A 12389-nucleotide genomic window follows, 5' to 3' on the forward strand; every position below is an offset into this window, starting at 1 on the left:
TCGCTCAGCAGTGTGAATGAGCAACATAAGTGACACTGACCTAAGCGCTGGGGTGGACAGTGGTAAGTCAGCAAGAGAGCTACCGTCTCTTGCAGAGGTGGTTTTATTATGCTGACAGAAGAGTTCTCTCCTGTCAGCAGGGAGTGTCTTCGATGCAGCTGCGCCACTGTAGCACTTCTAGTGTAGCCTAGACCTTAGAGTGTAAGCTCTTCAGGGAAGGGACTCTTACTAGGTGTTTGTACAGCACCTGGCATAACGGGCCCTGATCTGACTTGGAATTACTGCAATACATAGGGGCCAGTTGTGCCACCCACGTATTCACCAGCATGAAGAAGGGATGAATGCTTGGGCCTATACTAAATAGGAGGGTGCAGCATCTGACCATCCCCACTGGCAAGTGCAAAGAGAGTTAGGTGAAGCCATGACTCCTCTATGTCCTTCTAGAGAGGTTCTCACCCATAGGGGCCTAGCTCTGAGCAGCTCTTGTTCTCAGGACTTACAAGGACAGTGGTGGCTTCCCATAAATGTGTGAAAGATGGGCAAGGCTTCTTGCATCCTCCTTCTGGTGTACCCAAGCAGAGACTGACCACAACCTGGCTCTCAATAGTTACATCTTGCAATACCCCGGTGAGGTAGGTAAATGTTTTCAGATCTATTTGTAGCTGGGCAAGCTGAGGCACAGAGAAGTTAAGTGATGTATTCAAGACCAACTCAGTGGCTCAGTGCTCTAGCCAGAATTAGAACCCACGCTTCCTAACTCTCAGAACCTTGCTCTACATACTAGATTCCAATCCCACCCTACTGCTTATAAAGCAAAGGTTATAGAGAAGTAAAACATCCTTTAATTAAGATGAATCACAGATGTTAGAGACTGAAAAAATCCATTAAGCCATTCACTCCAGCTTCTCGTTAGTGCAGGATCATGAAAAAGGTAGATTATTGTTTGTTCAGATGCCCAAACTCTGGCCTAGATTTATACTCTGTAATTCCATTGTAGATGATGGCATTGCATAGGATGCACGCTGGAACAGAATTTTCTTTCTAGTCCATACTTACACTCATCACACAATAGACCAAATCCTGCTCGCTAATAAACATTCATAACTCCCATTGATGTCACATCAGCTATGTCTACACTATAGCTACACACAGCTGTGATGGCTGAGCGGTTAGGCATTGGAGCTGAAATCCAGTGGGGTTTCCCTGCTCAGCTTTGAATCCTGCTCACAGCAAGAGCTGTGTTTTAGTTAAGCACTGGAATAAACTGCCTAAGGAGGTTGTGAAATCTCCATCACTGGGGATTTTTAAGAGCAGGTTGGACAAACACCTGTCAGGGATGGTCTAGATAATACTCAGTCCTGCCTGGAGTGCAGGGGACTGGACTAGAAGTCCTCTCGAGGTCCCTTCCAGCCCTATGATTCTATGAGCTAGGGGTGTGATTCCGGTGCTCATATACACATACTCATGAGCGCTCTCATCTAAATAGCAGTGTAGCCGCGGTAGCACAGGTAGTGGCGGAGCAGGCACAACTGAGCCATGAAGAATACGGACCCTGCTGAAACTGGTGGCTAGGAGAGCTCGCACAATTGTGTGTACATGAGCAGGGGAATCACACCCCTAGCTCACAACGCAGGTGTTTGTTAAATGCTCTGGCCAAATTCTTCTCTCAGCTACACTGTTGAAAAACTGTAACAACTCTACTGGAGTTACACCAGTGTAAAGGAAAACAACATTGGACCCTGATGTTTGCAAAGCCTCTCTGAGTGCAGAATTTGTCCCATATTAATTTTGAAAACATCACATCACTGGATGATTAATGGAGAAATGGGAAGACCTTTTATGCACACTCTGTAGATGAAACGGAGTCAAGTACAGAGGCACAAGGCTATGCCTCCCTTCAGTCCTACTTAAGACTTCACTATAGATCTGAAGTGGTTGTTGGCCTTGTTCATGGGGGTGAATTTTACCTTTATTCAAAATGTTGTATTTAGAGTTATGGAACATTTTATGATGATCCTCTCTGCCTGCTTGTCAGTCTATCCCATGCCCATCAGTGTGGGGGTGCTGTCTTTTGTTCCTTGGTGTACATACTTACCTGAATTCTAGCATCTTGGCAGTAAAGAACTTTGGCCTGAATTAAGGCTCCTAGAGTCACACATACTCTATGGCCCCTTCACATTGCCAGAGCAATGTAAATGGGCCTTAACATAAGTGATAATCAAGCCCTTTGATTCCTGTGACCAGAGCAATACTGAGATAAATTCAAAAACATACCCACATGGTCTGGCTGCATGAGTGCCGTCCCTGACGAGTGCGGAAACAAGGGCAGAGTGTCCCTTGTCGTCCCGCTCAAATGGATGGTGTTTCCTTGGAAATGAACTCCATGCATGTCCGTGAAGGTGCCTAGGCCAATCATATGCCAAGAAACTTTGTCATCCTTGCACATCACCAATCCTGGCAGATTACCGAACAAGTAGCCATTTACAGCTGAAGGAGAAGACAGTCCGGTTAGTAAGATGTGTCGTAATTCTGCAAATATTCTGCTAGCATGTCTAGCCAGGGAACTCTGACTGAGTATGTCACATTAATTAATTGGGAAGGGTCTTCTGCGAAGCACTGCACAGGTGGGACTTATCAACATCAAGTACAGAAGATTAATTGCCTTAATGCTGTTCCTATAAACTCCTGTCTGGGTATCTGAGCTAATGTTAGATTTCATTCTTAGTCTGTGAAATGGGATCTCTTAATAATTCTTTACACTGTGATGGCAGCTTTCATCCAAGCATTTCAAAGTACTTTCCTAACATTAATTAAGCCTCACAGCAATTAGGAAACACCAATACACTGATGGTTAAGGCAAAGGAGTGGGTGTAAGGAGACCTAGGTTATAGTCTCAGCCTTCCCGTGTTACATAGACCAAGTCACTTAACCATACTTTGTCTCAATTTACATTTTTATATGAGGCTAGTAATCCCTCTTTATTTCCCAGGGGTGTTGTGGAGCTAAGATCAGTAAGGTTTGTAAAGGACTCTGCAATACTTGGATGAAAAGTGCCATGTCAGCATAAGGAACTATTAAGAGATACTGCCTCATACTGTAAGAATTAAATATAATCAGCTGAACAAACCCAATTCTGAGTTTATAGGAAATGAATTAAGACAGGCATAGTTAATCTAAAGTATGTGATGCTGATAGACATCACATGCATAGTATTTCACAATATTTCCTTTATAATTAATTGATGTAACATGAGCAGTTGACTGCATAGGTGTAATAGATTATTTTCATTTTATAGACAGGGAAGCTGAGACACAGAGAGGTTAAGTGAGTTGATCCAGGTCACATAGCTAGTCAGAGTGTCTTGGGCCCATCAGGATAGTGTCTAAGAGCCAGATTCTGATCCCCTTACACATGCTGAGATGCAGAATAAGATGTAGTCTTATCTACTGCAATGGGAGCAAAGTACTATTCAGTGTGAGTTAGGGAATCAGAATCTGGCCCTACATCAGGATAGGCAATCCCAGAGCACATGCCCTCACAAAGAAACTCATTATAACAGCAGCAATGAATGATGACAAATTTGGTAAATTTTACACCTTCACTATTCATCTTCTTAAATATCTCTGGAAAGTCTTATTTACAGATTCCATACCGTGCATCTTGTTGGATTCCCGGAAATCCTCATCTTCATTGTTTACCTTTGAGGGGTCCCCAGTAAACACCTTAATATTTTTGTCAAGATACCAGCTGAGATTCTCATCAAAGACTGTGAAGAGCAGATAAAATTCCTTGTCTATTCCTTTCTGCAGTCAGGGAGGAAGCAAATGCATTAAAACGAAAGGTGCCTGCAGAATTACACATGTAAAGACTTTTTTTCTCATGAACTTCATGATAGCAAAATAAATATTCTGCTTCAGTGGTTCTCGACCTTCTCCATACCAGCACCCCATGTCACACCAGGACCTTTTCCATTCAGCCATAAAGAAAGGTAGGTTGTTCATGACTCCATGAGACCTGTTCATGACCCCCAGATTGAGGATCCATGTTCTACTTTAGTGTATATAGCTTCTTATACTGCACTCATCACCATGCTATCTGAATTACATATTAACTGATACACAGAGACCCACAGAGATAGGCACATACCAAAGCCCCTGATCTGAACACCCAGGAACTATGATGATGTTCAGATGCGGATCTGGATCCAAACTTTGCATCTGGCCCCAATGTCAATGTTGAGTCCAGATCCAAACACCCCCAACCATGGGGAAGTTCAGAGCCAGATCAGAACTTCATAGCTTGGGTCCAGCTCTAGTCTGTATGACAAATGATAGAAATAAACAAATGTCATGCTTCAGGGAAAATGGAAAAAACAAAGGTACAACTATAACACATTTAGCTTCCACTGATGAGCTTCCACCCTGAATAATGATATTTGTTTACCCTTTCCGATATTTTATTAACTGGGCTGAGCCCACGTTGTGCAATTCAGACCTGGATGTGACCTTCTCCACAGATCACCAAATCATGCCATTCAGGATAGGTAAACACAGTTAGTACCTGTGTTCCATCATGATTCAAAGTGTTTTTTCTACAAACTATCAAAGGTCCTACGAGGCCAGAGTTGGTGTCCATGACTGGATCAGACGCTGAGTAGTACAGGTAGGTCAGGCATGGCGGATCGCTGGCGGTTGGGCCAACATTTTCAGGCACTCTCCATTTGTATGTGAAGGTCTCACAGGGTTTAACATGTGCTCCCAGCTTCCAATGTCCTTAAAATACAAAGCCAATAAAAGCATCCCCCCAAAAAAATTAACACTTTTCTTCCATTTCCCAGAAAATAAGTAATAGTTGGAGGTCGGTCACAATCATTAGTTTCTGAAGACAAATTCTCAGTTCTAAGCAAAAAAGCAACACAAACACTGTCCAAATATTCACTGCCCTTTTCCAAGGGGCTGGGCATGCCCGACTCCCATTGACAGCAGGTGGAGCTGTGGCTACTTAACAATTCAGACTCTAAAAAAAACCAGGAGTCCTTGTGGCACCTTAGAGACTAACACATTTTTCTGATGAAGTGGGTTCTATCCCACGAAAGCTTATGCCCAAATAAATTTGTTAGTCTCTAAGGTGCCACAAGGACTCCTCCTTTTTTTTGCTGATACAGACTAACATGGCTACCACTGAATTCAGACTCTGTTATCTGTTTCTTTCTGGCTCTGCAACAGCACACCAGAAACTTAGTTATGGTCTCGGGAGTGTTGCTTGCTGTTTATATGTTGTGACTTACTTGGAAGGGGGTACTGTCATGCAGAGGTTTGGTATATTGCCATTCACAGCAAACTCAGGGACAATGTTAAACTAGTAACACACCTGCCATGAAGAATGTCAGTATCACTGAGTGAAGACTTACAAAAGGGATTTTCTAGGCTGGTTAGAAAAATGAGTTGATTCTGCACCCTTCAAACACAATGGTAAAAACATCCACTGGCTTCAATGTGAGCAAAAGCAGGCCCAAAATGTGCTTTAAGATTGAAGAAATCACTGATTGGGCTGGTTGTCTCACTGCAGTTAAATGTGTCTGCCACTGGCAGGCTGTGTGCATTTTATTCTCTCTATGGCAGTTTATTTCAGCTGGGCTCCTGAAATATTTCATAGGACCACAGAGGATACATTTGAAGGCTTAGATGGACTATGAACGAGAATATTGATATTATTACTTGAGCCTATACTATGTGCTACAAACCACACTATAAAGAATGCAGAAGCAGAAAGTTATACTGAAGAATGAAAAATGACAGTTCTTAGTAAACAAAATAGCATCGCTTTGGAGATAAATAACCACAGAATAGGAGTGAGCTGCAGGATGGGAGAATATGTCAGATGTCATAACAAAAAAAGCTATATAATGCACCCAGGTACAGTTAGCTACTTAGGCCAATCCATGCCAAGCATGGCCACAGGAATGAGGGCATCGCCTAGGGCCCTATTACTAGAGAACTCCCACTGAGGTCAGAACATGAATGTGAGCAGACAGAGCAGAAGAACACTTCAATCAAGGGACGGTTGCTGACGTTGGTGGCAGCGGGGTCTTTACTGATGACATCAAGGCTGGCCTCAGGGTGGTCTTGTTTCAGGAGAACAACACTGCTGGCTGCCTGGATGCCCACATTACATGCCGGGAGATCAGTGATTGAAAGCGTAGCAGAGTGTGCTGCTGCTGTTTGTATTGATTTCATTCGTTTGTTTACATTTTCCCTTTACTCGCTCTGTACAACTCTCTGCTGGGAATATGTCCTGTGTGTTAGTTCTGAGTGCTGCCAGGGCAGTCGAAACAAAGCAGGTCAGCCAACAGGTGACTTGCCCTTCTCTTGAATGTTTTAGATTAGACAAAAAGCGTTACAGAGACTATGCAGAAATATTCTCAGATTAGGGAACTAGAATGTTTAGGCCTAATTTATAATGTGGGAGATTTCATATCAACATTTATGTATTTACAAGGATTAACTGCTTTGCTGCTTTCCAGTTACATTGGGCAAAAGGTACTTCCAGTGCTGCTCAATGTTCCAGGTGTATCACAATGTGCCACTGTGATTAGAACATCAGAACATCAAAACAATGCTACTGTTACAGCTGGGGGGTGTGTGGGGAGAGGAGAAGAGGGCAGAAAAAATAAGTAGCTCAGATCAGATCCTAAATTATTAACAGCAATATCCTAAAGAATTGCAATATTTAAAAAAACAAGACAAAGAGATATGGTAACAGATTCTAATATCAGTTAAAAATCTGGTGCAAATACAGTGTAGCTCCATTGACTTCAGTTGACTTATTCTAGATTTCCGCTAGTATAACTGAGATCATAAGCTGGCCCATGATTTTCATTTGACATTACAAGATGGGAAAATATCTATTAGTCTCCAATCAGGGCCGGCTCCAGCTTTTTTGCCGCCCCAAGCAGCAAAGAGAAAAAAAAAAAAAAAAAGCCGCGATTGGCGGCACTTCAGCGGCTGCTCTACCGCGCCACTTCATTCTTCGGTGGCAATTCGGCGGCCGGTCCTTCCCTCCGAGAGGGACTGAGGGACCCGCCGCCAAATTGCCGCTGAAGACCCGGATGTGCTGCCCCTTTCCATTGGCTGCCCCAAGCACCTGCTTCCTGCGCTGGTGCCTGGAGCCGGCCCTGTCTCCAATGCATTGTCTGGTCAAATCCAAGTGGAGGATCCAACGCAGAGTAACTGAACGTATTTCTATGGCCTGTGTTATACAGAAGGTCAGACTAGATCAGTAGTGGGGGGCTCCACTTCCTGCAGCTTCCATTGGCCGGGAACGGCGAACCGCGGCCACTGGGAGCTGCGGGTGGCCATGCAAATGTAAACAAACGGTCTGGTGGCCCGCCAGTGGATTACCCTGATGGGCCGTGTGTGGCATGCGGGCCACAGGTTGCCCACCACTGGACTAGATGATCTAAGGATCCCTTCTGGGCTTAAAATCTTTGACTATATGAAGCAGACAAAGCTATAATGCTACAGATTAGGAGAGTTAGCTTCACTTAAACCAGATCGCAACACTCCTACCTTCATCACTCACACAGCTGAAACGTACCATCTAAGTATGATGTTCCTTCTGATTGCTTGCTATAGCTCACACCATGTGGCATAATGCTATAGTTCTTCTCAGCTTTGTTGGCAAAAGTAACTAACAAAGTATCTCCCACTTCAGCCTTGATAACTGGGCCTTGAAAACAGAGCAGGAAAGGAATCACTTAGAACAACTGCCAAGCATAAAAATATTGCCCCCTCTACAGAATGGGGCTGATTTTTCTAATAGCTACATGCACAAAAGGTGGATTGGAATTGCATGCTTACAAATGAGGCAGTGATAGGACCTGAAAATATTTACTGTACCAAGTATTCCAAGGTGCATTGTAGCCTCAGTTCGGTTCTTCTTTCTGGTAAACTTGTCATCAGTGTATTCCACATACTGAACTTTCCAATATTGTCCTCCTATTCTATCAGTCCCTTGTGTAAAGAATGATGCAGACTCACTGTGAAATAAACAAATCAGACTGATTACATAGTAGCATATACATTTATAACACTTCACTTAGGGCAAAAGTCCTTCTCTCAGATGAGACAGGACACAGGACTAGATGGTCAATGGAGCTATCCAGTATGGCCATTCTTATGATCTACTGATGAAAAACACTATATAAAAGCTAGGTATATTATTGTTGTTGTTGTCATGTTGTTATGGCATTGTTATGTCCCAGAATTCAGGTACTATCATATGCTGAGCCTGTATCACGACTGGAAGTCCCATGGTTATGAATGGGAGCTCTGTGTGAAGATTAACCAACAAAAAATGTGCATTATAGAGAACAGAACGGCACTGCAGATCCAGAACCAGCCCTAGAGATCGGTCTAATAGTTTGTCTGAAACTTCTTGCCTTGACAGGTTATACATTCCAGAATTAAGTGACAGCGTCTTCATCTGATTTCGAATTCTGGAAAGGTGGAGTGTGGCTGTTGTTAGAAATGACAGGAAGGGAGTGTGAAGAACAAGATCATAGAACCATAGGGTTAGATGGGACTGTAAGGGTCATCTAGTCTAACCCCCTACCAAAATGCAGGATTTGTTGGGTCTACACCATCCAAGACAAATGGCTACCCAGTCTCCTTTTGGATAGGAGTGAAGGAGCTTCCACAACCTCTCTAGGCAATCTGTTCCATTGTCCTACTATTCTTACAGTTAGGATTAAATCTCAGGAAAATCTTCCTAAGTCTGTTGTGCTGTAGTTTGAACCCATTACCTCTTGTCCTGCCCTCTGTGGCAAGAGAGAACAACTTTTCTCTATCTTCTTTAAAAGTAGCCTTTCAAGTATTTGAAGCCTGCTATCATGTCCCACCTTAATCTCCTCTTTTCCAAACTCAACATACTCATTTCCCTCAGCCTTTGCTCATATAGCGTGCATTCTATCCCTTTGATCATCTTTGCTGCTCGCCTCTGGATCCTTCCAGTTTTTCTACATCCCTTCTATACACTGGTGACCAAAATTAGACACAGTACTCCAGTTGAGACCTAATCAGCGCTGAGTAGAGTGGTATTATCACCTCCTGTGACTTGCATGCTAAGCCTCTGTTAATGCAACCTAAAATTGCATTTGCTTTTTTTGCAACAGCATCGCATTTCTGACTCCTGTTGAGGTTGTGATCCACCACAACTCCTTCCCAGCAGTGCCGCTGCCAAGCCAGTTATCCTCCATTTTGTATTTGTGCATTTGGTTTTTCTTCCCTAAGTGTAGCAACTTACATTTGTCTTTGTTGAATTTCATTTTGTTGTCTATAGCTCAGTTCTCCAATTTATCAAGATCCCTCTGAATTTTAGCTCTATCCTCCAAAGTGTTGGCAATGCCCCCTTTGTGTCATCTGCAAATTTGGTCAGTATGCTCTCTATTCTTACATCCATGTCATTAATAAAGATATTAAACAACACTGGACCCAGAACAGATCTCTGGGGAACCTCACTTGGGACCTACCTCCAATCTGACATCATTCCACTAGTAGTTACTCTTTGTGGTTGTTTAACCAATTATGTGTCAATTTAATGGTAGTTCTGTCGAGCCTGCATTTCTCCAGCTTATCAGAATGTCGTGTGGGACTGTGTCAAAAGCCTTGCTGAAATCCAGGTATATTATGTCCACCACATTCCCTCATCCACCAAACTAGTTACCCTGTCAAAGAAGGAAATCAAGCTGGTTTGGCATGATTTGTTCTTAGTAAATCCATGCTGGCTGCTCACCTAAGGTGCCACAAGTACTCCTGTTCTTCTTTTTGCGGATACAGACTAACACGGCTGCTACTCTGAAACCTGTCTATTAAGCAGTTGACCCACACCATCCTTGATTTTTCTTTTTCGTCTGATGTGTTTGACGAACCCCTTCTAGTTGTCTCTAATATTTCTTGCCAGCTATAACTCACTCTTTGCCTTGGCTTTCCTGATTTTTTCCCTACACATTCATGCTATTCCCATGTATACTTCCTTGGTGACATGCCCCTCCTTTTATTTCCTGTATGTATCCCTTTTGGTTTTTGGATAGCTAAAAAGCTCCTTGTGCAGCCACATTGGGCTCCTATGGTGCTTCTTATCTTTTCTCTGTGTCAGACTAGCTTGATGTTGAGTCTCCAGTATTACATCTTTTAGGAACTGCCAGCCTTGGCAGCCAGCCTCTTTTGACTCCCTTTTTTCCTAATTGGTGTTTCCATGGGAACTTGCCTACTATTTCTCTGAGTTGGTTGAAATCCACCTTTTTGAATTCCAGTGTCCTTGTTTTGCTGTTTTCATGTCCTTATTTCCATAGGATCTTGAATTCTATCAGATCATGATCACTTCCTCCCAAGTTCCTGACCACCTTCACGTTCGCAACAAATTCATCCCTCTGGGTCAAAACCAGATCCAAAATGGATGACCCCCTAGTTGTTTCCTCAACTTTCTGAATGAGAAAATTGTCCCTGACATATGCTAAGAATTTGCAGGACATGTTATGTTTTGTTGTAATAGTCTTCCAACAGATATCAGGAAAGTTAAAATCTCAGATTAATACTAGCTCATGTGTTTTAGTTAGTCTTGTTGCCTGCTTGTAGAATGACTCATCCACTTTCTCTCCCTGATGTGGTGGTCTATAACAGACCCCCACCATAGCATCGCTGTTGTTCTTTCCCTTTTTATCCTCACCCAGAGACTCTCAGTAGGTCTGTCGCTCACTTCTCTTGGAACTCGGAGCAAGTGTATACATTCTTGATGTGCAGCACAACACCTCCTCCTTTTTCCCCATACCTATCCTTTCAGAACAAGCTATAGCCCTCAATGCTCGTACTCCAATCATGGTAATTTCCCCAACAAGTCACTGTAATGCCAATTATGTCATAATTTTATTCATATACCATGACTTCCAGTTCATCCACTTGTTCCCCATACTTCTTGCATTTGTATACAGGCATTGAAGATATTTTGCTGACTGCCCTCTTGCTTTTCCTCTTGTCTTTTCAATGCAGTTGTGATTTCTAGTCTCTTCTCCAGAAATTAGCCCCTTTCCCTTGTCATTCATTATTTGAGCCTGGATGCACATTGGATGGATTTTTGTCACCATCCCCTGTAGGACCTAGTTTAAAGCTCTCCTTATCAAGTTTGCAGTACTCTGTCACTGAGTAACATAGTACCAAGGCTGAAGTATGTAACATTTGGGCATTGACACCCCATGTTGCTCCGGCCAGTTTTCCAAGCAGGTTGTTGCGCGTTTTGACCTTAGTTGTGACCATCTTAAAAAGACAGCGACTAAGGTCAAAAGGCACAACAAGCTGCTGGGAAAACTGGCCAGAATGACATGGGGCGCCAACATCCAAACGCTATGCACATCAGCCGTGGCACTCTGTTACTTAGCAGCAGAGTAGTGCATTCCAGTATGGGCTTGCTCATCTCACACAAGGATGATGGATGTATAACTTAATTTCACCATGCATATTATTTCAGGCACACTTAAATCTACTCCTCTACCATGGTTACGGGTTCTCTGCAATATTATTCCATCCAGTGTTTGCAGAGAGGAAAGTGTAATAAAGCTCATGACAAAATTGTGTAATACGCCACATCTACTGTTAACTAAAGCCTTGTTTAATACAGCATATGGTTGTCTGCCTTCACAGCGCATGTTGTGGATAAATTTACAAGGTAAAGGACTTACGGTAGAGGACACATGGCAAGCTTCATGGTGCGCAGAGAAAGAGACAAATAATTATCTTGTCTCGGACCCCACTCAACGTTAACTCACATTTGATTTACCATGAAGGCAATGGAGCCTTCTCAACCGGTTTTGTACCGGACATGGAATTTGTGTTGCAGCAGAATTTCAGTTGCATTTTAGAGACAGTCCACCATGTCAATGTGGGCAGCCACAAACCATGACATGCATTGGTGAGAACTGCAAAATGACTCCACTTCCTAGAGGTCTTCGTGCCTTGAACACTGTTAATAAGAATGCTGTGGTTTGGCTTGACCAGATTGCATATGCCAAATAAAATAATCAGGTTAGCCAGACGATGTCCAAAGATACTCTTCCCACTATTTGATAGGTGGAGCCCATCCCATCACAGTAATCCTCTTTCCTGGAACATCAGCTCACTGTGGAGCTCTGTCACTGCTGTCTTATGCTTACTCTCTCAGCCTGACACTCCTGCTGCTTCCCGCGACCTTGTACCTTGGAATCACCTGATTCAACCCATGGGTGGCTCATCTGGGCTTCACCTGATTACATTTCATGGGTGCGCAAAGTCTGTAAATAAATTGGGTTTGTAACACAAAGGAGTGAGATGCACACTATTTGGCATGAAAGGGCCGGTTAC

General features: G+C 43.2%; 1 protein-coding gene across 1 annotated transcript in view; it reads right to left on the minus strand.

Annotated features, from left to right (window-relative positions):
• The window catches only part of HEPHL1 (hephaestin like 1), a 53901-nt gene that overhangs the window by 20971 nt on the left and 20541 nt on the right, over positions 1-12389 (minus strand). The window contains exons 7-11 of the mRNA XM_034758947.1: positions 7899-8038; positions 7597-7728; positions 4561-4772; positions 3653-3803; positions 2275-2487 (exon numbers count right to left, since the gene is read on the minus strand). Of these exons, the coding sequence (XP_034614838.1) occupies positions 2275-2487; positions 3653-3803; positions 4561-4772; positions 7597-7728; positions 7899-8038 (848 nt within the window). The remainder of the gene's footprint in view (positions 1-2274; positions 2488-3652; positions 3804-4560; positions 4773-7596; positions 7729-7898; positions 8039-12389) is intronic.

The sequence above is a fragment of the Trachemys scripta genome, chromosome 1 (assembly GCF_013100865.1).
Source record: "Trachemys scripta elegans isolate TJP31775 chromosome 1, CAS_Tse_1.0, whole genome shotgun sequence".
NCBI lineage: Eukaryota > Metazoa > Chordata > Testudines > Emydidae > Trachemys > Trachemys scripta.